A 27,442-nucleotide genomic window follows, 5' to 3' on the forward strand; every position below is an offset into this window, starting at 1 on the left:
AGGTTAACGACAGTTCCGATTGATGGAAGCGCGTTACTTGGAAGATAGGGGGTGAACCCTGTTCCACCCTACCCGGTAAATCTTGGACTAAGAGATCATTTACCCCGTTCGAGGGTGTTAATTAAATCTTAGCCTAGTGCGGCTCGGGCCCCTCAACCTTAGAGATATCATTTCAAACTTCCTGTTTCCCAACTCCGCATCCCCGAGGCGACGTGCGCGTTTTAGAAGGAGACCGTGTCCCAGTCACCCATACACGCTTTTGCCAAGTTCCACTGTGCGTCGAGTCGTCGTCCCCAAGTTTACACGTAAGACGAAGCGCTAACAGAATCTTCATGATTACTCTGCCCGGGTTCTTCCGGATGATGAATTGAAAATTAAAGCCGACACGCGTTACGCTTTACACCGGAGAATCCAATACCGTCATAGATCCGCTCTGCTAAAGATTTGGAACACAATGACGCCAGTTTTTTCGGATCGGATCTCACGTGAACTCTTGTAGTGTACTGCTTAAAGAATTACAGGTGTTTGGGTTTGCATATTCTTGATAGTCATTAAGAATTATATAACAGATGGGTTGTTAGCATGAAGTTTGGAATGCTACATTGTTACGCAAGTGGATTGTTGGAAATGGTTGAGAACAACTCGCGAAATGAACACGTCTGCTGTGTTGAACGGTGCGTGGACAAGTAAATTTATTTGAAATCGAAGCGAAGCTTGGGAGATGCAAAGAGAAAAGACAGAACAAGGATCATAAATTTGCAGGTTCCGGACGTGGTAGGAAAAAATGTAACTAGATAGTTGAAAGGTGGAACATAGCGGTAAGGATAGGAAACCTGAAGGGCATAGTGAAAGTTAGAAGAAGACATTTGGGAACCAGATGTGTGGTTATAAATCATCTTTTAAAACCTAGCGAGGATTTTGCGACGCAACATTTTAACTTGTGTCGAAATTTTATAACGTTTCGTTCGATTCTGTTCTCTACGTATACACGAGTGATGTAACGAATATTCGTATATTTATTGACATATATTTTGCGAATGTGATTGTCCCAAATACTTCATATTCTGCTTGTAAAAATTGTGAAAATAATACGAAGTAAGACGAAAAACGTTTCTTTGATAATGAACTTTTATTATAAAAGTTTGTCTCCACGTTTAAATCACACTCTAACCTGAAAATTAATCTCCTTTCGTTATCAATTTCTCGTTTAGCAATCAAACAAACAATCGGCTAAGTTCGAATCATACCAAGGACTTCCTTACACGAACGAAGTGTTATAGATTGCAGTGGTCTCCTCTTTTTACGCTACCATTCGCCGTTTCTTTTCTTAAAACTGATCGTGAGTTCCCCGCCTCTATCCTGCACGTTTTATCCTCGTTCCTCCGGCCGAGAGGTCGAGCGGTCGCAGGACGAGATCGGTGGTCCTAGTTGTCGGAGGGGGAGGGGGGATATTTTATTTGACGGGAAGGTGAAAAAGGGGGAAGATGAGGGGATAGAAATGGACCCGACTATTCAGACCGCTGCAGGTGATGTTGGCCTCTGAATCTGGATTCGAGTTTTGGCTCTTCTATTCAGAGCTTGCGATGTAGCTTTGTTACGGGTGCCGGATCGGACGATGAAGGGACGGGGGCGCGGGTTCGACGCCATAGAACGGAACGGAACGGAACGGAACCGAATGGAACGAAATGGAACGGTACTCTAGTCGGCGTCGCTCTTTATCGCGAAAGAGAGAAGGAGAGAGCGATTCCCGTTTGTCGACTACCAACCGGAGGGTTTACCACAATGTTTTCCTCCAATTTCACCCAAACAAACACAGAGGAGGCCCCCGTGATATAGACGGGACGTCGATCCGTTCATAAAAGAGAGCTCGTGCCCTTTGTCCGATGAAAAATGAAATTCGTACGAATACCGCGGAAAAATAGCCGTATCTTCTGCAGTCTGGCAACATTTATAATTAATTATTGAATCGGACCACCAATTAGATTTCCCGCTCGGCTGGAACTATCGATTCCTGCGTGATGCGGCGGCGACTTAAAAGGACTCGAATTTCGTTGTACCGAATTTGTTTTTTTTCGCCCAGAGCACGAACATTCGTTTGCGCTTTTCCAGTATTCTTCAATCGTCGCCGTCTCGAGGACCGTTTACGTTATTTAGAATCTTCTCGGATTGGGTAAAGGCCCTCGAGATGATAAGAGGGGGGGGGGGAGAGATTTCCCGCCCCGTTGACGTTTCGCATTAAACTGCAGCCCGCTGCCTCGATTCTTCCTTCCGGTAATTGACTGGAAACGCTTAGTTTTATTTCTACAAAATAATACGCCACTGCTGTAGGAACGGGCAAATGGCAAACGGCTCCTAGAAACGATCCCCCATTCCCCTCCCATCCCTCTCCCTCGGCTGCAGCTTCTTAAGGGTTCCTTCCACCCTGACTGCTAGTTCGCGGAGACTTAACCCAGGTATATTAAAATCTCCTCACCCCTCTGAGGGGTGTAATTGAAATATTTTCCATATTTTCTTCCCGCTCTCTTACAGCTATAATTATTATCTAATTCTAAATTTATCAAGCGTTGTTACATGCGTACAAATATTTAGCTGGTTGTACGATTTTTCTGCAATTACTTTCCCTCGAGGATCGGGCATGGTTCGCGCTTATTTATAAGGGGATGCGAGCGGGCGAGGGGATTTTTCCAATCGAGAACCTGTGTCCCGATTTTCATCCCAGCCTCGGATTCGAGGGGATCCCCGGACCTTTGTTCCCCGAGTATTTTCGCAGTTCCACATAATATCGTATGGTGTATAGTTATATACCTACCTGTAACGGGCTGCTATAGACGTATATCGGAGGGCTGCATCATCCGTCGTGCGAACAATATTATTCAAGTCAAGAATTATTTGAAAAGTTCCGTGTCTCGAGTACTGTATTATAACTTTATAATGGTTTTCTATCTACCTGGCTGGAGGTCGAATATGGGCACGAGCTCGGGGATCGACGTCACGCACACACACACACACACACACACAACATGGAAACTTGAAGAGGCGAGAGAACGGTGGAGAGAAAGAACCGAACGCGGCGAGATTTTTTAATTGTATTTAATTTTGTGTGAGTTGTTTTCCTCGTTTTCTAATTCGTTGTTTTTCTTTTTTTCCTTCGCTTCCCGCTCTTCATCTTGACGTAATCGACGTTGCGGCGAGAGCGTGGAAAATTATAATTTATTTCACCTTTCGGGGGAATATAAATGAATTCTCGAACCGACGCGACGCGATGTGATTCTCCCTAAACTCGATTAATTTGCATCGAGTGCGAGGATAACGTGCAGGCGTTGAGTTCGGCGTATCAATTTCCGAGAAGAAAGTCAATTAACCAAAGGAATCGAGGGAGAAAACGCGGTGTAATTGTTCATCGCGTGCAAGGAACAAACCTCAAAGACGCGGGGGATCAGTGAAATTTTTGTTTCATTAATCCATATTTATGAGCGAGCTCTGCACAATGCGCAGAGATAAATGGGTCTCCGGATTAATATTTATATCAGCCAGTTTTACGTCTAACTTAACGACGTCGTAAATAATATATCGACAGGAATATAATGCGAATATAATCGGTCCATTTCTCACCCATCGCCATTAGCCGTGCCCCCGTGCAGCTCCTCCTCTCCTCTCCTCTCCTCTCCTCTCCTCTCCTCTCCTCTCCTCTCCTCTCCTCTCCTCTCCTCTCCTCTCATCTCATCTCCTCTCATCTCGCCTCGCTCAACCTCGCGCTCTGCGTAACTTTCCTCAACTTTATTTACGCCGAGAAAGAGAAAAAGACGGTAAAGAGGGAAGGATTGGTACGGCACCGTCGCGTCGTCGCCCGAAACTTCCGGTCGGTTCAACGATGTCGAATCCCCAGGAACCGTATGGTAAATTTATCCCCCCTAACATATCCGTCCGGATTTTTTCTCACCCACGAATAACGGTTCAGCCGTTTAACTCTTCTGCAGCAGTGACGCGACTCGGAAGATAGCCCGACCTTTTCAAAAAGGAGTCAGGGTAAAGGACTTCGGGTACGAAGGTTTTACATTCGTGTCGATTCACCTATGCCCAAAACGAGCAGAAATTACGTTATGAGTAAATTATCGGTTAGAATCAATGCACACTAGGGTGGTTTTTTTTAAACTAATTTATATACACATAGATGTGGACATAAAAATAAATTTCCTACCTCCTCCAGGTTATACGACAATCATTTTTTCAGTATTTGTCACGAACTTTGCGAGTGACGCGTGAAAAAAAAAGATAATGAATGAACCACCCTAGTGAACATCGGTGTTCAGATACAGAAACAAAAGGTTTGCATTGTCATGAATTATTGCCGTTCGGTGTTCTGTCGATTCTTTTATTTTGAGTGCCGGCGAGTTAAGCCAGATATAAATGATTCCTCCACTATTCATCTCCGTATAACACGGACAGGTTCACGCTATGAATAATTAGCAACCAGTGCAAGCCAACGATACACCGAATTAAGGCTGAATTTCAACGTGCCTACACTCGAAGACTCGGAACGGAACGCGACATCGAAGGAATCCGACTGTCTGAGCATTTCACCGGCACAATTAAGCGCCGTCGGGTGACCGCCCCCCAAAACAGCCCCCGGCTACCAGACGGCGGAAGGCTGTCAGTGCCAATACCAGAGTCTGCTGCCTCCCCCCTTCCCCCCCCCCCCCCCTAATTCTTCTCTCTCTCTCTCTCTCCCTCCCTCCCCTCGACCATCTCGATGGGCGCACGCCGCATCCAGTTCCACGTAATCCGCGGCCCCCGAGGACTCGAGCGTAGGCGAAGCTTTTGTCCGCGGTCTTTATTGCAAATACATATATAAAGCTCAAGATTGCGCGTTCGCATCTGGGCAGCCGGTCCGCGTTTGGTCGAGAGATTACGCGATGGGGAATGTAAGGACAGCAGCCGTTTCGCGGTAATCGGGTGAGCAAATATTCCGAGTGCTAAGTAATCGATGAGGAACTCGGCGAGGAGCCAGTATACAGACTTGAATTGGCCCTGGGGTCTAACTCGCTCGATCAAGTCCCACGGCGGTAGAGTCCAAAGTCAAGATTTGCCGGCGACCTCAACCTTGCCGGTGGTAACTCGACTCCTGCCCCACTTGATCAAGTCACGCCTCAGCTGGGACCGGGACACCCTAGGCTTGGAATTTGCTTCTGAACCTCGAATCCGATCCTACTTCACGTTACTCGAGACTGATGGGTTCCGCGGTTCGTCATCTTGAGGTGTAATAACGGTTGGAAGATAGCTAGTCGACGCGTTGAAGTTAGTTTAAGACAATTTTAGACAACAACTTTCGGGTAGTTGACTTTGCAAAATATGAACGTGTTTTCTTTGTCATGTTTTTGCTAAAGATGTATCGTTAACGTGACGTTAACAACTTCAACCTCGTAAATTTTACCAGTCTTTTCTTCAGCTCCAACTTTGGTATTTCGCCTGTCTCAAGAGTATTTTGCTAAGCTTTTATGCATCTCGATGAAACACGCAAACGTGATTTTGCACAGTCTGCTTGCAGCTCTTAGTACCGCGGTCAGCCTCGATACGCGACGCGACATCAAAGTGATTGGAAGCACCGGGAAAACCGGTGAGAAGCGCCTAAACCTCGCCCTCCGGCAGTCTTCTCCTAATTAATTAACGGTGCAGGAGCAATTAACTGCTCGACAACAGACTCCCGCTGTTCATCGTGGACACAAGCTTGCTCTTTGTGGTTTGAATAACTGATTACTTCCTTTTTCGCCAAGTGTACGTTTTGCGATTTGAAATTATTTTCGACCAAGCGTCGCGCTTCTCTCATAATCGTCGTTCAACGGTGGCTCGAGTGACTGATCGAAGTCATTTTGTCAATCTATCCGACAATCGAACGGTGGACAAATTAATTTCTATCCTCCTATCCGATCCGATGCTCAGATTTTTAAACATCTGAAAAAGCTCGGGTACCTACATCGATTAGTGGTCTTCAATTAGCGAGGTGCGGTTTTTAATAGATTGCTGTGCCAAAACTTTCCGGAAACCTGGAATCGAGACAAATTGCGTATTTATACAGGGGCCTGCGAGCGTATCAATATCTTTCTGTTTCCTCCTCACCCCGATATTGCTCACCCCTCTTTCTCATTGTCGTCGTCTACGTCGTCGTTCCCGTCCTCTGAGTCGGCCACGTTCTTTCTTCTTTTAATATTCTCCCTCCTTCCTCTCTTCTTTCTTCTTCACTCTAGGTAATCATACCGACCGAGCCCCCAGTGGCCGCCCCATTTCATCCTCCACCCCCCGTCCCCGGGAGCTTTTTCCTCATCGTCGGGAAAACAAAACGCGATCGACAAGTTTGCATGTAATAACCATGCTGCTGAGGGATCCGGAACGACTCGGTAAAGCGACGAGGAGAAGAACCATCCGGTCGGTACGACGATGAGGATGAGAAGAAGAAGCGGAGGCGAAGGGGATGGAATCCTACGGGCTGGCCCCTGGGTGCAGGGTATAAAGGAAAGCTCTGAAGAGTCGCTTCCCGTAATAACATGACGGTAATTGGACGGCCGCGAACACCGCCGCATGTATACCCGCATCATAATTATTACCCTCGACTATAACGGCCAATTAAAGACGTGCTGCAGTGATACATCCCTCGATCGCCCGTTATTATAATAACTCATTGTGCATTGGGGTGGTTCATTGATTCGAATTTTCTTTTTAACGTGCCGTAATTCGCGACAGATACTGGAACAAAAATTGTCGTGAGACCTGGAGGAGGTTGGAAAATATTTAGAGGTCGCTACCAATTGTTGTAATATTTTTTATTTATTTTTATGTATACACCTTACGGACTTGTATGTTTATATTAGTTTATATTTTCCGTATCGTGGTCCAATTAATAGTTCACCAATCAACAGCAAACTGCGCCAAACAATTCCGCAGTTGGCTGTCCTCGTATTTTATCCGAAAGATTAATCGTCTCGAAGAAATTTGGATAACAATTTTTATTACCGAAAGGGGAGTATCGCGTCATTTTAACGTCACTGTTTCGTTTTCAATACTGACTTTTATGAACAATAATTAATTGAAACACCATAGAAAAAAAATAAACTAACAACTCATTCAGGTTCGGAAACAGTCTACAAAATTCCCCGAAATTTCTGTTGCAAACGGCTAGAACCAAAATGTGTACTTCGCACCATTTTTACTGAAATTATGCGTCATAAAATTAGCCAACTTTGGGGTGAATTTAGGGAGCAGGAGACACGTGGCTGAGAAAATGTCATTGCCAATTTGTCACCGACGGGCGCCACGAGGCCGTAATGCGAGATAATAATACAGTCGATATCCGGCAGGCTAATGACGCAATTACGTTCGACGCACGGCGGTTCCTTGAATCGGGAAGCAGGAAGCACTCCCCGCTATTCTCGGATTCGGCGAACCCGGAATTACTGAGTTTTGCGTAGCCGTTGACCCGGATACCCGGTTAATCGAGATGAGGTGTAACTCCCGTAACGAGACACTAACGATCACCGCCGTCTAATGCGTTCGGATGGGGGAAACTTAATTTTTCCTCGATCCTGAGACGCGAAACGCCAAGGACCGCCGCCTCCTCTTCAACGGTCATTAAACTCGAAACCCGGCTGCTGCGCTGCTCCCGCTCTTCCATCCTCTCCTTATTTCACTTCGACAGAGGACTTCCGGTGGCCTTGATGCTCGCCCCGGGAAGGAGGAAAAAACTCATCGTCCTGATGGAATTTCCTATTATTATGAACTTGATTCTCTGTTTGAGTAGATAAAAAAATGTCGCTTTTCAATTCTGCCCTTCATTATACGAAAATATGTGGCGGCGGACTTGATGTGATAATATGTTTGTCGTTCTCCTCGAATTTTTGCGATAGAAATATATTGAAGAAGAAATTTTTATTCCATTCCTCTCGCGACCTACTTTTGCCTAACGATCTAGAAGAAGAAAAATCAACTTATTCATAGACGAAGAACAGAGTGAATAATGAGTGAGATATAACGATGAAAAGGGGCGTCGATCAGATCGAAAGGATGGACGTTGAAAAGGCCGCGGCTCATTGTCGGGGAATCGACGTTTCTCGGCCGCCTTTCTACCCTGTCGCTGTCTGACTGCTGACAGACAATGAGATCGTTTAATTTACGGGGAGTCAATTTGTGGCCCGGGTAGATATTAGGCTCCTCTCTTTCTCTCTTTCTCTCTCTCTCTCTCTTTCTCTCTCTCTCTCTCTCTCTCTCTTACCCGTCTCGTCTCATTCCGTCTTCTCTCCTCTTTGCCAGATATAATAATAATTTGGCTTGCGGCTTCTCTGCAGAACAGGGTTTGTTTTAATTAAAAGTTGAAATCGCGCTTAGGTCAGAGGTTTTCGGGATCGAATCTCCCGGATGATTCCCATTTTCTCCACCCCGGCGGCAGAGGCAGTGGGGGTGGATATGTATTTTCGCCGACACCGCGGCCGAAAGCTCTGAGAAGAAAGCTGGGAAATACGAGGCGAGGGTACGGATAGCTTGCCAATTATTAACTTAATCCCTCGGATATCAAATTTTACAATAAACCGATCCCCCGGTCAAACTTTTGGAATATCACACCGACGTCGCCGGTCTGTTTGCTCAAACTTTTCCATTCCCGTCTTAATCGCGAAGACAGGTCTCGTTAAACGATTCCCGTGTTCTTTTTTTTTTTTTTTTTTTATCTTCTCTTCTTTCTCCGTTCTTCTCTCTTCCCTCGGTGAAATACTCGAAATTAATTATACGGGTGAAATAATTCGATCAGGGAGTGGAGAAAAAAAAACGAAAATTAGAGCCATACCGAACCCTCGCCGCGGCACCGAGTGAGGGTGAAAAAAATTTTATACAATCTTCTTTATTGCCAGGAGAAGGAGGAGGGAGGGCTAATTTGCGGCGAGAGATCAAAAATCTTCCCTTCCTTTTTCTCTCTCTCTCTCTCTCCGACTTGCAGAGTTTGTTTCGAGTCCTCAAGGCGGCTCGTTGACGAGTCAAAGGGCTCGAAGGACCCAAAGGACTCGCAGGGAGCTGCAAGGGTTCCGGACACGCACACGCGGGGCCAAATCGCGGCTTAATTGTAATTGAAGTGCCTGCCGCTTTTCTTTCGCAACCCTACCACATTCCCGCACTTTTGCGAACGAAAAGCAGCCCCAAGAAAACAATTGTTCGAAAATACATATATTACAACCGTAAAGAGAAACAGCCGAGAGGAATGACGGAAGACTTTCGCCGAGCCCTCGTATCCGGGCAACGACGACTAGATTTCGTCGTCAAACCCGTCGAGAACGACACTCGAGCACCTCTCACGACCCCTTCGGCTAATTTCCTCTCCTCGTCTCTCCTCTCCTGAAAACTTTAATTGCCGAAATTTACGTTCCCGCGGGTTGAGAATTTGGATATATTCGCAGATAAACGGTGGGAGGGGGAAGGGGTGGGGGGGGGGGGGTGTTCACTCCGCGCGAATTCGCAGCGATGCTGAACGTTAGAAAAAGTAGAAAAGAAAAACAACCACCGCGTGGAAATCCCATTGCTGTAAATTTCCCTCTGGAAGAAAGAAGAAAGTTTTTTATGCCAAACTTTCGGCCTATACACGCTGGGAAATTAGTTGAGCTAATACTGCCATTTAAGGATCTCTCCAGAGAGGCGGAGGGAGGGGCGGTGAATCGGAGGAGAAAACGGCCCTAATTTCTTCGTATTCCAGAACCGTGACCGGGTACGGGGATAACTTATAACGAGCATAATTAGGGTTTGCGAAACAGTTGAATAGACCGGGCGCGTGAAGTGGTCTTTAACGAGTTTCTTAGCGGCGGCTTAGGGTCGGTCGGTCGGTCTGCAGGATGAGGGACGAGGGGCGAAAAGCTCTGCCGCCGGAGCTTCGAAGCTGCGCCTGCACGTTTGTCAGAGAACCGAAGCGAAGCAGAGCGAAGTCGAGAAACTCCGCGGCTTTATTTCGCCGCTAATTTCGGGTACAACTCGCCGCCGTTAAATACCGCTAACAATTCGCAACCTCTTTGATGATATAGGCTGGCAAACAGCCCCGCCTTTTTTTCCGTTGACGGGGCGCATTTTCGTCCCGGAAGATTATTTTCACGGGGTATAAATTATAATTCTGCAAATTAGAGAGAAGTTGCGGATTTCTGTCTGTGAAAGATTTGACGCCACCGAAGCGGAGGTGAAATAATATCACCCGTGAATAATTATTACGCAAATTTTTTTCCTCGCAGAGGTTGTTTATTCCTGTAGTGTATAAAGCATGCAAACGGGTTTAAATTCTGCCTTAATTTTCATCCAGGCGCCGCGGAACGACTCGACCCTTCGTTAATGCGCAATAACGCCTCACGGCTCTGATGATTATGAAAATAAGGTAAAATTTTCGCCCTAACGCGAAATTTAGACACCGAGGGGTTCTTTTCACGGGGGGCTTATAATGTTTTTGCAAACAAGCGGACGATATTAAAAAAACGACACAGTCGAGTCCACTTCTTATTATATATCTATGCCTATTATACTTATTACATGTAAATCTGTAACACATAATTCTTACATAGACAAATTGCATTCGATTCGCGTGCGATAAATTGAAAATATTGGGTACCCGATGCGACGCGCCAATTCGCAATCCAATGCATATGTTAGACGCCGGTTTCAATTGTGTGAAATTCAATTTTCAAATCACTCGGACAGGATTGCCAGGGACCACGGGTCAGCGAATAAGAACATCTCAACCCTCTGAAGTAAGAAAAATCGATCAAGATTTATTTTCTCAAATCATCCCTCGAGTGACATCATTTTTTTGAATTCTCCACTTCCGAAACTCTAAAAAGTTCACGACCGACAGTTTATCAGCAAGCTCCCAAACGAAGTTACAAGTTCAGAACTTTCTCCGTACAGATTTCGATTGAACAAAGCGCGCTGAAAAATCTTTCAAATGAATTTCTACCGTAGCATTGTAAAATTTACAACACTGATCAAATTGCTGCAGACTTTGCGCGGGGTGGCCGACTATATATATTTTCTACAACTCGACAGCCTCGGGAGGTGGCTTAATTAATTGCAATAATTAAAACCGAGGCATAAGCAAGCGGTCCAAGACGCGTACCTGTACATACCTTATATACGTATATACGTATACATCTGTCTTACTACTGAATATGCAAACCGACTGTGCTGCAGTACTTTGCTGGCACCCCTTAACCCATCTGATGTCTTCCGTCTTCCACGAGAGCATCCAACCATCCCTTTACCTCTCGCTGTGAGAAACCAGCGACTGAAGACGCTGGCAGGCAATTTAAGGGCGGTAAGTGATAAAAATTTTCACCGATAAGTTGGATTTACCTACAAAAAAAAAAAAGAAGAAAAACGTAGCGACCGAAGATTTTTTTCTCTTACTTCGCGCAACGAAATAGATTTTGCGAAAAGAATAGCGCCCCTAATCGCTACAGCTGGGCTCTAAGCTTATCCTTCGGCAATTGCTGGTGCTGCTGCTTCTGCAGAGTCGTTTTGCGTATAGATTACCCACTGAACATTTACATTTACATTCACATTTACATTCACGTCTGTAAAACGAACCTGACCGGCGAACGAGGAAAGGGGTCAGCCCGTTCTGCCGAGAATTCAATCCCGTAAACGCGCAAACGACGCCGGAACTCCGAGGTTTCGGGGCGAAAACGAACGGAAGGGAAGGAAATCAGAGGGATGAAAAGGGGACAGACTACGATCAGGATTACGCTCGTTGAAGTGAGATGGCCGAGATACCCTGGAGTAGGCTAAATCAGTACCCCGGTTCGACTAATTTTCAACTAAATTAAACAATTCGACTACCTTTCCACGCCTCGCCCTCCTCGTACAGATCGATGGGCAATTTTATATCGTTTCGGGAGTAGCGATACAAGGCAGGTTCTGGATACAGATTCCTACTACCGACATTTTACCGACACTTCCAATACTGGTCCCAATTTACCAACGGTCGATAAACAATCGGTAAAATGCCGGTACAGGAATCTGTATCGAAAATCGGCCTTGTATTATTAATTCCAAAGACGGTGGGGTGGATCCTTCCGAGTTCACTGCAGTGAAACTGGAACGAATGAACGGCGTGTTTGAATAAATATAAGTACGTTGAAGATTGAATAACGTACCGAAACATCTTCGCCACTTGTATACTCTATTCGGTCCGCGTCATGTCGGGGGTTAAAATATTCCCAGGCAGATATTCGCTCGGAGCGTTGCAGGGTTACGTAAGAATTTATAAGTGAAAACGAAGAGCTTAACGCGAGGGAAGGTAAGGAATGCTGGTTTCTTTTTTCTGCGAGAAGAAAATAATTGAATCAGATCCGAGAGGGAAATCAAGAGTGCGGAAATAACGAAGGCAGGCATAAGACGCGAAAGGAAAGCAGTAAGACGGTAATTGACAATCGGCAAAGGACTAATAAGTGGAAAATTGTTAGGAGCGGACGAAGAAAATTAAACATTCCGATCTTTTTCCCTACGTAATTCGATTCTTGAGAAATGGATACTTTTAAAATTTTTGCCACTCTCCGCCGGCTCGATAAACGTTTTCACTTCATTCATTCGTTCGTTTGTTTTTGTCAGCCCGGCTCAACCGCGCGGCTTTTGGATAATTAAATCGGTTCGCATTCAATCCCGCCGTATACAAATCCATGTACACATGTATGCTGCTACGTATGCAGCAGCGGTTATCCGACCCCATAATGTCGATCGAAAACAATGCGGCATTCTTTGCGACGATTGCAGCGTCACGAATTGAATGAAATTTCAGCGTCAACGGTCAATAATTTACGGATTCAATATTCCCCTTTGTTCATATCCCCACCCGTTTGTCTGTGCTATCTTTTCGCAAAGCACTAGAGCCAATCCAATAATTACAAGTGAAATCGATTCGAAGCCTTTCTCACGCCATTAATTAAGACACTCTTGAGTCGCAGGATTAGTGAGGCGAAAGGGAATGGGAACGGGAACGGAGAAGAAAAAGTGTGCGAGACTTTCGAGGCGAATGAGTGAAGAAAGAAATGATAACGGGCATGCGTTAATCTTTATATCGAGTAAACGGTGTGACATTATCGATTATTATTACATTACGTAACAAGGGAATAAAGTCTAAGATTATGCCATCGGGTGGAATATTTCATATTTTTCGCAGATGAGGGAGAAAAGTTGAGAGAGAATAATATGCCACTTTTGTTCCGCTTTTCAGGTAAAAAAAGTTAACATTATCGTTGAGTCGGGAATAAAAGTAATTAACACGAAGCCGCGGCTGCAAATCACTCGACATCCGCTTCGCGTGGGATACGACGAATCGATTCATCCATCTTCTTCATCATCTCCGCGGCATGAAAAGCAGACACTCGTGTCTGGGTATGATCAAAACACGGCGTATCGTTTGGACAGCCTTCGGAAGGGCGGTAATCAACGTTTGACGTTGAGACGCGGCTGCAGCTCTCCAGGATTAATCCGAAGCAGGCCGTAGCTCCGCAGCTGCCTCGGATTGCATGCAGAGATCCACGCTCTCTGCACAGCCTAGCTCTCGCGGGTGGCGATGATGAACGTGAGAAGAGCCGGAGCCCGACGGCTTACCCCCGATTCAACCTACGGGAAAAACGCCCCGACTCCCGTCTGAAAATTCGCAGAGATTATAAGCCGGGAAATATATTCCAAGATAAATTTCGGATACATTCTTCGATTTCAATCTTCGGAAACAGATGATCAAGTGGTTTCATAAAAGAGGAATGAATCGCTCGAAGATGGTTCCGTACCTGCCTTCGGTATTAGAATTTTGCCTCGGATAGCTGTGCTATGTGTATATGATGTTATATATATACATACATATATGTATACCTTGTACATATACATATGCAGGGACATCGCCACAACTGATTTATTGTAGCCTGGCTGTAATGGGAGCAGGTCGGGTAAATTTATTGGAAGGTTATTAAATTCTTGTCTAATATGCCGGAATAATGGGCTCCGGTGTCCAGGCCGCCGCGATACGAGCTTTAACGCGAAAGCTCGGGGCCGCCGCGTTTCGTACCCCTGCGGCGTCGCATCCCTTGGCGATAAGGTTGGGCGAGAAGAAGTGAAATCGCGTGTACGCGCGATACGCGCGCGATGTTCCTTTGTCCCCGAAACTTGGTCATTCACGGTTCCGTCTCCGTCATTCCGACCGGAAAGACCGCCGCGTGACGGACGACAGGCGGCTGCGAAGCATCGTCGAGGTGCCGGATCTACTTGTTGGGTGAAGTGATTAATGAATATGTGCAATGTAACAGATTAGATCCTAGTCACAGGTGTACGTGTAATTCCCGCCGCGATTGCTTCTTGCCGTCTGAAACTATGCCGCAGTGATTATTAATCAAACGCGATGCCGGATGCGGAAATAACACGAGTCGTACCTACGTTCGTTTTCGATTTCCTTCAAAAATCTTCACGGACTCGGAGGGGGGAAAAGGAAACGTAAGGTAAAACTTTTCGCATTGATCTGTCAAAAGCGCGGCACAGACTCCCTCAGGTCGCGATAATCCCGCGAAATCTGTCTCCATTATGGGGGTTATACCCGCAGGTGTATTCCCACGGTGCCCGCGGCACACGACCCCGTTATAAAACTCAATTCTCTGAAAATCTGGGTCGATTTGCAAGGGTGGTGCCTCCCTCTCTCTCCCTTCCTCTCTCTGCTAGGTGCGCACGATAATCTCCGGAGGTATAGGCCATTCTTCATTATCCGTGTATGATCGAAACGCACGCGAACCGCGCTGTGCCGGGATCGAGAACCGGAAAATCCCCCGGGACTCGACCTACTCGTTCACCATTTAGCTCACCCTCTAAACCTCACTCGTTTCGATGTTCATGGTGCGTGAATGTGACAAAAAAAAAAAAAAACTGTCAGAAAATGGAAGAAAGGAACAATGTCACGAGGTAATTTTTGGTCGCGAAGGATCTAACTTGTCGAGAATTATTTATACGTCACGTTTTAATATTCTTAAGCTCTGTCTCAAAGTTTTACTTGGGGTCACCCCATGCTACTTTATCCATCCATCCATCCACTCAATTATTCACCGTTACACGTCGGAGAAGAAAGAAAAAAAAATCGAGAATAAGAAACAGTGCGTGAGAAAAAAAAAAACCAAGACAACGTCCACAATTCTGTTACAGAAGGTACCTACTTATAATTTGAAAGCGAACTGAAGGGCGCTACACCTTGTGATACACAGTTCGAAAGAACAGGCGTGTGTCTGGGAAAGAAAAAAAAAATATGACAGAAAGAAAAAAGAGTGTTTTTGACAGAGAGAAAAACAGAGGCTGACGATGAGTTGAGGAAAAAAAAAAAAAACAAACTCGAAGGGCTAGAAAATCGTGAAGGGTGTAACGCATACTATACATATGTACCTGTAATAATATCTCGAATAATTTCCAGTTTCGGGCTATAACTCTGACTCGTGAGATAAAAATTGTTCTTTCGAAGGGTAGGTTTGACGCGGGCCGGATCCCCCGCCCCCCTGCCGACGGTAAACGTGGTATCAGATTCTAAATTTATAATAAGCCCCAGGGCGAGCTTCGGCCCGATCCTCGCTCGTGTCAGTCCCTCGTCGCGCCGCCCACAAACTTCTTGCTCTCTGCTCGTTCCCCGGGTTTTCCTTTCGGAAAACTTACCACCCTTACAGCAGGCTTGCCGCTCTTCTCCCTATTCGCCGCTGCATATTTCATTCGATCAAACATATCGGATTCCCTTCCGATCATACCCTCCACCCTCCACCCTCCACGCAAAGTTTACGGCTAGACCGCGCTTCGCCTCTGTATATACGAAATTAAAATTTAATTCTTTGACCGGTGATTTTTTCCACCGAATGAAGAAGAAGAAGAAGAAGAAGCAGAAGAAGACTAGGCATTCGTCACGAATTGGGCAACGCGAGGGAAAAATCCGCAGGTGCGACACTCGATTCGAGGCTGCAATAGTGTCGCTGTTTATACGGACGAGGCGTGGCACGAGAGTAATTACTTGAAAAGTTTACCATCAGGGGAGAGGGAAGAAGGGGCCGAAGGGGGAGGATAAGAGGACTCGCCGAGTCTGCATCAAGTGGCAGCAAGTCCTTATTCCCTCCCCTTCTGTAAAACTGGGCTGTACCTGAATTCCGCCGAGATGCAGGGACGGGGGGCGGGGGTGGCAGAGCCGACCTGTCGCCGTTATAATTAAGAGGCGCCAAGGTTAACTACCCTCGCCAAGCGGTGGAAACACTCGCAACGTTCCCTGTCCATTCGCAATTCACCGTTTCGAGTAATAAGTTAAACAGACGTGGTGTTAAGCAAATGACTGTTAATGTTATCGTCGTTGTTTCGGGGGTTGGAAAATTCTGTGCGTCTTCTAACATCCGCTTTTCCTGCGGCAAATATCTTAAATCGCAGACATCGACGTTTATGCGTAAACAAATTCGGAGAGGCTGCACGGTCAAGTATGAATAATCGATGAGCTTGCAACCGCTAGTTTTTTTTCCCCACCCCCAATTCCCCCGTGAAATGTGGGAATGCTACGAGGTTGTGGAAAGTTGGGAAGAAAAACTGTCAGGTTTCCTCTTGTGAGCACGTCTTTATACCACTAACAAGAAATTAGGAACTTTTGCCGAAAATTACCCGGAGACATTTTGACTCCATTATCATCTTCTCGGGAAAGCTCCGTTTTAAGGGTTGACGAGGACGTCCCTCGGGATCGATGAACCCCGCGTATATGGCACTCGGTTATCCTGGACTCCGCGTTGTAACCACGTGTAATGGAAAGAGAGGACGGGTATACGACGGCCAATGTAGGCCCTGCCTATAGCAAAGAACAAACAAGGATGTATGGAAATTTACAACCCTTCGCATGGGTCGGACGGTTTGGAACCAGAAGTGGGTACCACGATAGTGCTAAAATGTACATTGTTTTTCCTCGTCTTTTACGAGAGATGGGTAATATCCTTGTATACCTTCTCGCCGTCGCCTCTTTCCGTACTTTTCACCTTATTTTCCTTGCATTCTTTCTCCCCGTTTTGCTACCGCGGACAAACTCGGTCTCGGTGCGAGATTTTTAGACGAGACGGGGTCGAAGTTCCGAATTCGAAGTCAGGTTTCGCCACAAAATAATTTTGAACTAGCCGCTTTCGGAACTTCAACCCGGCCCCTTTTAGAGGGATCGTTTTTTAAATACCGATTCGATAGCCTTACGAACCGACAAGCGGTTTTTCTATATTCTCCCACAAGAACCAACATGCGAGCGTATCGTGATTGATACCGGGCAAAGTGAAAGGGGTGAGAAAATGGGGGTTGCGACTCGTCTACCGCGATGTCGCGGCTGCCGCTTCTTCTTGTTTCGGTCATTCTTCTTCCTCGTTCCTCGACTTTTCCGTCCGCATGTGCGAGGATGCGACGCTCATTTTTCAAAAAGCCTATAAGTCAGCCCCTCGCATATTAAAACTAGCGTCCCTCGCCGTTCCTCGAACCCAGCGCTCCGGGCTTGCCGGAGTAATTACCTGCCTACCCGTCATGCATCGCTGTACATCCCCCTCGACTCCCTTTCTCCTTGTCGACTTTCGTTTCTACAGCTTCCGGGCCGACTGCAGGTGTGCACCAAACTTTTAAGACAATGAGGAAGCGCGGCTGCGATCTGTGTGTGAATTATTTCTGCACGCGGTAGATCGTCGTTGTCGTATTCGCCAAAGTTAACTTCTCGATTCCGTTGATTGAATAATAAAACCCGTTTCCGCTGGTTTCACAAGCAAGAATTATTACCTAAGGAAAAGATCGGGGGTTGGAGACTCGATACTCCAAGGACTCGATAATTCAACTATTGTGGTAAAAAGAAGAAACTTTGCAGACGTGATCGTTATATTTCTAGAACGGTAGAGAAAACAACGGACGGTATGTTTCTTAATACTTGTAATAATAATTTCAGGAAAAGGAAAAAATAAATGAGAAAAGAAGAAAAAAATACAAACCGGAGCGAGGCAAAGTGGTACTCGGGTAATTGTAGAGCCGGGAAACGCGAGTGCCTGCTCAGGGAAGTATAAGAACGAACAAAGTTCTCTCTCAATTTTCTCGACTCCTGCGATCAGAAATTTCTGCCCTTCATTTTATCCTTCTCTCTTTAATACGTGTGGAATAGCTGAAATTGTTGAACATTTTTTTTTTTTTTTGTTTTTTTGAACTGCAACATTTGTACCGTCCGATCAAAATGTTTTATCGCGGTATTTATTGCTTTGGCAATCGTTAATATTTTCTATTGATATGTTAAAGTTTCTATTGTTAAAATAATGTGTTGGCTAGCGGGAAAATTTGCGGTGCGGTTCAAACATTTATTGCGCAATATTCTGCATCGTATTTATTGGAGGTTTAAAACGAGCTTAGCTTATCTTGATTTGATAATATCTCTGCCATAATTCACGAAGAATCTAGCGAGCTGAATAATAATCAATGGCTGTATTGTACTATAACGAAGCAGTTAAACGTAATAAAACCTCATTACATCGGCAGTTCGGATGCGGGCAACGAAATTCACCCTCTAGCCGATATCGCGGTATGTTTTCAAGCAACGAAATGAAATTACCGTACGGTGAATTAATTTTAATCAACAGGAACTCGAAGCACGATCGAGGTTTGCAGTCAACCGCACGTGCAGTTCCGGAATTCATTAAAGGAGACTCGACGTTTGAAATGCTTGTGCATATTCACTCCGTTGTACAGAATTCCGCGAGATGTTTCTCTAAACCCGATAAAGATACCGTACGGTGTGGTTGAAATTTTATACTCGATGAAAAGTGCAAAACTGTTGCGGGATTCTGCAACACGTGATGTAGGCCAGTGTTATAACGCCGCGGCGTTGAAAACAACTCTTGTGTGGCAATATCACGTCCCTCCGGGGGATGTTGCGGGGCTTCGCCAAGCTTTAAATTTGCATCTCCTACTTCCTTTTACGCCCCGGGGTGCAGATGTCGAGGAGTATTAACAAAGCCCCGCGAGATGAGTGGGAGAAATTTTGAAAAAGGGACGTTGTTATACGGGAGAAGCGCAGCCTATGACTTATATGTATTCATATGTATATACCTATATACAAGCTTCACTGCAAGTCCGTTTTTAAAACCCCTTCCATATTTCTGTTGCAGCACAGCCACCGCTCGACACCGGTACTTCTAATCATCTCGCTAGCTGGGATCAAAGTATGCAGTCCAGATGGAAAAGTGAGTTTTTCGCTACCTTTCTCTTCCCTTATTTTATTTTCACTTTTTCCTTTTCTTGTTGTTTTTTACTTCTTTCTTTCTCTCTCTTCTTTCATTACCGTTATGCGCCGACTTGCGACTTGTCAGCGGGATGTTCTCCCTTCTCGGTACAACCAGCTGCACCCGGCATTTACGTCGGCGACGACGAAGAAGAAGAGGGTGCGGTGTCACCCCGCGGTTTCTGCACGACTTTTAGCGTGCTTGTTCGTTGGTTTTTTTTTTCATTTTACTGGTTTCGCTCCTCTCTTTTTTACCCCCGGCTACTACCCCACCTTTCTCTGGAACCCATCGCAGGCCGCAATCACCTCGGGCTCTACAAAGAAACTCGGCCAAACCGAAGAGCGAGAGAACGGGAATAATAGTGGAGACGCGGGGGTGAGAAATGCGAGACGAACGAACGAACGAACGAACGAACATGCAGCCCGCCCCACACAATATCCCACTAGTCCCGCTTTTCAACAGCTGCCAGACATTTTTCATTTAACTTTTCTCCACCGCTCATTCTCTAGTCCTTGTTCTCTCGGTAACCGACTTTTGTTCGAAGCCCTGTTGCTTGTCCACCGCGAGTGTTTGGATTGACCGACTTACCGAGAGACGGATTGATAGATAAGCTCTTCTTTGACCGCGTTCAACCCTCACGTTATATAATTCCTTAATCGTCGGAAGTACTCCGAGTGTCGCATTTTATATAATCGCGCGATGAAAAACTGCCGAGTCCTCCTTCGAGAAAACCCCTCAAAGCAACGCTACGAGAGCATCGGACGAGACGTATATCCAGAGGAAGCCGTTCGGGGCTGAGGAGGGGATACACGCCCTTGGCGACAAAAGGTTGAAAACGGATGACACATCCTCGCCTTGTCTCGCGATATAACCATGAAATTACTCACGGACCATAAACCGTAACTTCGGCCTTGCAGTCGTTGGTCATTAAACCCGGCATTGCGAGTTTGCCGTGACGGTGGAGGGGCGGGCACCCCGAGGGTGGAAACGCGGAAGTTGATACGGTCGGAAATCGGCTGCGGGAACTACGCGCGCCCTCCCTTCCTGTCGTTTCCGTCACTCCCCAAATGCGAAAGTCAACTCGAGTCAAGTCAAGTCGAGTCAAATCGAGTCAAGTCAATGTCCGAGCGCGCCGCGTTACGCAGGATTTCCCGCCTTGCGTCCCTCCTCGAGATCATCCCGAACAACGGTCAAAGTACCAGAAAGCGGCACGGCTCAACTTACGGATGTCGTTGAGTGGGCCATATTTTTTCTTGTTACTCGCAAGTGTAGAGCCGAACCTTTGAATGTCGCGAAAGAGGTCTGCGTCATACGCCGACGAACCGGGTCTCTTTCTTCTCGACGATCGGCGGGTATGATTTGATCAAATGACGTGGGAGACATCCGCCCTGGCAACCATAGACGACTCTGCAGCGAGTACGTCTATGCCACTTATCTCGAGTTTAATGGGGAGTGAGTGCGCGGCGGGATGCCTGGGACTCTGTTAGAGGAAGGTGAACATGGCGCGGGATCCACGTGGGAGCTTCGGTCTCGCTTTCCTCCTTCTCCTCTTCCTCCTCTTCCTCCTCTTCTTCCTTTACGCTTCCTCTCATTTTCACCCTCGCCTCGCGTTGCTTTGCCCGTAGAAATCCCGGAGGACCCGCGGGGTGAGTTTCGCGGCGTGATTGACAGCGCGAATGAATCCAAGCAACGGGAACTAATGCCGGCGGTAGCTCTTATCCTCTGTATCGTTGTCGTTCTCTGATTGATGGGATCTCTTAACCCGAGACACAATTTTCTCACCGGTCTTCTTCCTCCGCCAGCGAGAGTGAGAAGCCCGATTCTTCCGGGTCCTGCAGGGATGCGACAATACAAAGAACCCGGATTCACCCCCCCGAGAACCCTTTGAATTAAACCTCAACTGCCCCGATTTCGGCTCCGTCGCCTTCCGCCTAAATCAGACCCCGAGGCGCCGCGAAGCACGTCTTCGAAACTTTGAAACCCTCCCTCCACCCTTCCCATTGATTGCCGCGACGTAAATTCTTCGATCCAAATCCCCGCAGTGATTTATTAACCGTTGCTTTGGATCCTTACGATTCAAATTTCTTAGTATATTGTATTCTCGGTTATTCTTTATCGCGACGAAAAGCATAGCTCAGGGCGGGATGAAAGGAAGAAAAAGAAGAAGAAGAAAGTGAATATGAAGATGAATAATAAAATAAAAAGACCGCTATTTGGTTAGACGAAATTGCAAAAATTTTTTCGTCAGGGTGTTCGAGGGATCTCTGCTGAAGCGTAGGATCAAATTTCGTTCCTCAGCAACAACCTGTAGGGTTTTCCCGGGCATGGGCGGTAGGGGCGTGTAGGATAAGCCTCTCGTTACAACTAAGTCAGAATCTCCCAGCGAATCCCCCGGCCCCCCGTCGTGTCTCGCGAATTACGACTCCAACTTGATGAAGAAAGTTTGTCCTGACCGTCGAGGCGAGCCGATAGCGGCACGCGTTTAGCTAACGGAACGCACCGCGGGATAATTTGCTTGGCTTAGGTGAAGATTAGCCTTGAAGATTATATTCGGTGAAAATCGTTGCGATATTTATTCAATGTTTTTTTTCTTTTTTTTCCATCCACCCGAGTTGTTCTCTGCATCTTTTCTCAGCTCGTACACCGAGTCCAAAAGTTCACGAAGAGGAGACAATCTTTTAAAAAGTTTTCAAATTCAGAAGATATCCTAGGGCTTGGATCCCAGGTCCGGAGGCGGAACCCGGATCGGGTGTCGCGACGAGTTCACCCAGAGGCGGAGGAGAGTCTGACGTCGGTGTGCAGGGTAACTATATTATGGGTAAAAAGGAGGAGAAGAAGAAGAAGAAGAAAGTTGCATCCATTAAGGAAAGTACAAGGAAAGGACTCTGGACATCGGAGAAGCCCGTTAACGTCACACGCCCCTCGATTCCCTCCGAAAACTGGGGTTTTTAGGGTGGGTGCCAACCACCCTCAAAAATCGTATCGCAATACAAGAGAAGAAATGAAAAATACAGAAACGACTGTACAGCCTGCCGTCGGGGTATGCAGTGATGAAGGAAATAAAACACAAAGATGTAGGGAGAATTCATCTCATTCTGTCAAGAAAATATTGAAAAAGTTTCGCATCTCATCTCGAAAGACCCAGAGCAGTGTCACCGGCTATGTACTCGATCGACTGTCGAGAAAAGGAGAGGAGGAATCAAAATAGTGGAAAAACGAGACGGTAACTTTATTATTGAATGTAATTGTTCGATCCGTAGAAGAAGAAAATTATTGGGGGAGGAGAGAAAAATACGGCGTTTCTTGTTTCTTTCTTATTCAGGTAAAAGTTGGCGGGAGGAGAAACGAAGTGCGGAATAGATCAGTGTTTTTCACGATAATGGATTCGGCGACGAGTGGAGTGAGGGGCTGATTATACAGAGACTCATCGTGATGGTAAAAGGAAAAAGACGGAAATAACGACAAAGCTGTCGTTTTTCACCATTGAAGGATAAAACGAGGTAAGTGAGACACGAAACTGCAGCGGCGGACTTAAGCTGACTCGGTGCGCATTCACCGGGTCTCGTGTTGTCTGGTGTTTTGACTCCTCTCCCGCCACCCGGAAGCCCGATAACTGCAGCAGCCGCCCCACGCCAGCCTCTGTTGCAAACAGGATTATTACCCTCGTCGTTATCATCATCGCTCCCGTGATTGTCTTAAGACTTGAATAACCGGCTTAACTGCCAACCGTAAAGGGATACATTAATGGTTTTATCGTACACACTGCAGGGGCTGTTGGAAATAAAAAGCTGCCGCAAATTCGAGGGATGCAACGCCATGCCGAGCAAACAACGACGTCTGCTGTGCGAGACGTGAGGAGCAGGTTGGCTAGATTCCAGGGACGCGGAGGGAAGGGAAAGGTACTCGAAGGGATTCGGAGCGAATTAAGGTCAGGAGGTCGAAGGACGGAGGCGTCAAGCGCTCGCCATTAATCAACGTGAGATCATCAAACAATTTTTATTCACTGTTTTCTGACTCTCGTGACTTGCGTATGCAAGTTAGACTCGACATTGTATATGATTCACACTATTCCAACGAACTCCTTAAACCCGTTAAACAGCAACGATGAAACGTCATTGCATTATTCGCTAAACCATCGATCCCAACGAGGTGATTCTTCGCGATGGTAACCAGGTCAGTGCATTCAGCGGGATCGAACTGGAATCCCACCGCTGTCACCAAATGCATGTTACGAACCCGGCTGGTGTCACCGATTCTAAACAAAAGAACGCCCCGTTAGGCGAGAGCTGACTCGACGAGGGAAAATGGGCCGAGGTGGACGAGGTGAAGAGCCGACGGACAGATGTGGCAATCGCAGGGCAAGCTTCAAACAATACCGGCTAAGCAAACGCGGCGTGTATATACACAGGGTATGCATATACGTATGGCGGAGCGAATCTGGCGAAGGGTTTTAATCCTAGAACGGGATTACCAGGGGGTTAAACTGCCCGCGTATTCCAGTAATATGTTTACCTGCTTAGCGCCACTGTTCCCCCCGAACAGGGTCAGATTATGCGATTATCAAGCTACCCGGCACTCCCTATCTGTCTCCACGTCTGTCTCGTCTCACCCTTCATTCATAATCCGCTTCGAGATGGAATTTTGGCGAACGAATACTTTCGCAGAGTCCACAGTACGAACAAAACTTACGACGCTGAAAAGTGCTGGAGTCAAAAATCTGAGAAACTGGAGTATCGAAAGAGGGGGAATAACGCGGTTGTAACGGGTGATTTTCTTCCTGCAGCATCAAAAAGTAGAAAGAGAGAGAGAGAGACATAAAGAGAAAGAAAGATAAAGTATATTGTGAGGGAGATCACGCGTTGCTTGCGATTGGAATAATAATCGGAGGGAAGACACAAGGGAGATCCTTCAGGACAGGGATGAAGGTTCGGGTAATAGAAAGAGGGGATTTACGTGTAATTTATAAGAAGAACGGGCGACATCCAAGCGGGTATTTTGGGACCGGATGCCGCTCGGGTAGGTAAGAAGACACCGGAGTCACAACGTCGCGGATGCGAAATGACGTCGAACCGGCCCTCGACACATCAAAAGGCTCCCGTCGCTTTCGCGCCGACGCATGCGGCTGGGGAGGTAAAGGCGAATTGCACAAAGTGTCGCCGCCTGGATTGCGAACTCGAGGTTCAAGAACGCGGAAAATTTGGCTTCACTTACTGAGGACTGCGACTGTCGGACTCTCTTTGCGTCTTTCGTACCCCTCGCGACTACGCTACCGAGTTCCCTGCTCTTTATCAATACCCGCCCCTTTTTCAAACCGCCAGTTTTTCAGACGCTCATTTTAACGCGCCTCGCGCCACCCATTTCTCGTCTCTTTTACGCCATCATCGGTGCAATCGTGGTAAGCGATTCGATGAAAATTGTGTTTTCTCGCACACTTCCAATATTTACCCCCCCCCAATAATAAGTAAGCCTGAAGGATGACGGAACCGTCCTTGGGCAAAGACGACTCCCGGTTTCGGTTACTTCGAGATCGATATTCCTCGTAATTGGTGCTACAGGCTCTTCTGCTGTATACCTATATGTACGTATACATATATATATGTATATATATACTTGGTTGTAGGGGATAGATGCCATGTATATCGCGTTCCAAGTTTTATCAATATTCGTTATTGAAGAGGGTCCTTGATGCGCGGGGAGAATGGCGGACAAACAACCGAGGCTCAAGATAGCTCATTCCTCGATACGTGGCGGTGATCTGTGTTATGGACGGTGGGGTGCATCTGATTTTCAGCTTTGCCCATTTTACCATTGCCTTGGCCAAATTTCACCCTCCGTATCTCCGCAATTCTTTACACAATCAGAAATTGCTCCGTGACTTAAGAAATCACAAAATACCGAAGTCACGGATTTATTTTTCCATCTTCTCGAAACAGATTTCATAATTCTCAACGCATTGTAGCTCCTAAAGTGAGAGTCGAGAGTTATCAATAGTAAAATACGGAGATTTTGTGTAATACGAATAAATACATAAATTTGATTACTAAACCTTGTAGTTCATTTCAAGGATATAATGCGATCTTGAGTTTTAAACACCAAACTATCGTCCAGCCGATTGATTTCGTTAGAAAGTCATTCGCCGAGATGGAAAAACTCTTTGGTATAAATTATTGGAAATTTTCGATGAAATTATTTCGGATCAAAAGTTGGGAAGGTTGAAAAAACGACGTGCGGGAAAAACGAGCTTTGTTGCCGTTTCGCGTGACTCGCGAACCGGGAATCGATGGGCACCTATCATTTTTCGTCAGTTCGTCGGGTTGGAAAACGCGAATGAAAATTTTTTACTTTCATTATTATTTTCTTTTTTTTTCTTTTTATTAATTCTATTAGTTTTGTTGGTCCAATTTTTTTTCTATTTATCTACACGCGCCATGCAGACGCGGCCGTGATTGTCGTTGACAAATGAATGAAATTCGTTTCGCAAAATTGATGATATCGCAAATCACACGATTCGACTAGGCTTTGGCCGTATAATTTTTCACTTTTTTACCAAGCTCAAGCAAAATGGAGCATCGCTGTAAATTTCAGCACCACGTCCGCCAAATTCAAACACCGCATTGTTCTTGATAATCTGTTAAAAGCATTCGCTTGACAACGTTAATTCCGTCAACGATCAATTAACAGTGAAGAGTTTTCAAATTTTTTTTCACCGAAACGAAATGTACGTGGTGTCTCGTTATTTTTACCGAATCGTCCACTCAATTATCCTCGATTCTACGAACAGATTGGAGCATAAATCATCTCCCTAGAGTGCAATCCTGAACTCCGTTTGTCATTATTTATGTTTTAGCCGACAAATGGTCAGGTTCGTCGCGTCGAAGTTTCTACGCACTTCTCAGCCGTGAAAGTCGTTTCTTATTAGCGATAACGGGGCGGGAGAATGGGGGTTGAGAATCCGATTGTAGAGATTCTCGGTGCTTTCTCGAAGCAGTGACGATCCCCGCGTACAGTCTGAACTGGATATTGGATGAAACCGAGTGCGGGACGAAGGCGAGGAAGGAGTAGTGTTCAGTTGGTTAAGTAGTAAAAAGGCCATCAAAGGCGAGAGGAGAATAAGCGTCGGATCCACCCTGAAATTCTCGAGGATGTCAACGCCGAGGAGCGGTTCGAATTGCGAAACTTCTCGACTCTTGAGTGATCAAAGCCTGCAGATATCTATTCTCCCACCCCCCGGCAACCTCCCGGTGGTGGAAACACCCCCTTGGCAGCGTTATAAGCCGGCACATATTAGACACCCAGCGAACGAGTAGCTCGAGTCCCATTTGCAGGCTCAGTCGCAACACGCGAGTAGGTATCTGGACTCGTAACGCCTGCTCTTCTCCTGGTTCGAATTATTCATGCGGTTCGCGAGTTGGCTTTGACAAATGACGTGACGCTGTAATTATTTTCCTAGAAAATATCACTTCTGGGACTCGCTCGTCTCGCGTCTAATTCGCTCGCGGCAGGACATTAGCGGCGGCAGGAAGAGGGATGAATGGAAAAGAGGGGGGAGGAAAGAGGAGGTTCAGACCTCGGAAGAGGCCCGGGGCTGAGCACTCGTTTCGGCTCCTTGGTTTCCGAGGCTGGTCTCCTCCTCCTCCCCTGGGAGCCGTATCTTTGTCAATAGCGTCGCCGACGTATATCACTCTGTTTTATGGTGTCTAAAGTCCCGGTAGATACCTCCTGGCAACCACGCCCAGGGGTCACGTATCACGCGACAAATTTTTAACCCGAAATTTGATCGAGCACGCCTCGACGGTTCGCCAGATTTTTCATCCCCCGCCCTTTTTGCTACTTTTCCTCCCATCGTATTGAAGTTGGTAACGTTGTCGTAACGATTCATGCTGAGAAGAAACCGTTAAAAATCACTGTAAAATTGATAAAATAGTCGCTTGTTCCCCAATGTTTCGTTATGATAAAGTTATTAATTTCAACCTCGTTGTTTCCCTCTCTTTTTCTTTCCCTTCAACTTAAATCCCAGGAATTAGTTATCTCGTCGTTCTTTCCCTTCGGTATGATATACCCACTAGTATGCCCGTACAGCGGCAGTATAATAATCCTTGCGAATCACCCTCCGCAACGCCGATAATTTCAGATCTTCGCTACCCTCCGCTTATCCGATACCT

At 46.3% G+C, this 27,442-nt stretch overlaps 1 protein-coding gene across 8 annotated transcripts in view; it reads left to right on the forward strand.

Moving 5' to 3' along the window:
• The window catches only part of LOC124301395 (tensin-3-like), a 135,372-nt gene that overhangs the window by 75,730 nt on the left and 32,200 nt on the right, over positions 1-27,442 (forward strand). For 6 of the 8 annotated variants that reach the window (XM_046756395.1, XM_046756386.1, XM_046756376.1 and 3 more), the window contains one exon: positions 19,167-19,241. In XM_046756395.1, coding sequence (XP_046612351.1) covers positions 19,167-19,241 — 75 coding nt within the window. The remainder of the gene's footprint in view (positions 1-19,166; positions 19,242-27,442) is intronic. The other 2 variants (XM_046756420.1, XM_046756367.1) reach the window with 1 other exon arrangement.

This window comes from Neodiprion virginianus, chromosome 1 (assembly GCF_021901495.1).
Source record: "Neodiprion virginianus isolate iyNeoVirg1 chromosome 1, iyNeoVirg1.1, whole genome shotgun sequence".
In the NCBI taxonomy this organism is placed as follows: domain Eukaryota; kingdom Metazoa; phylum Arthropoda; class Insecta; order Hymenoptera; family Diprionidae; genus Neodiprion; species Neodiprion virginianus.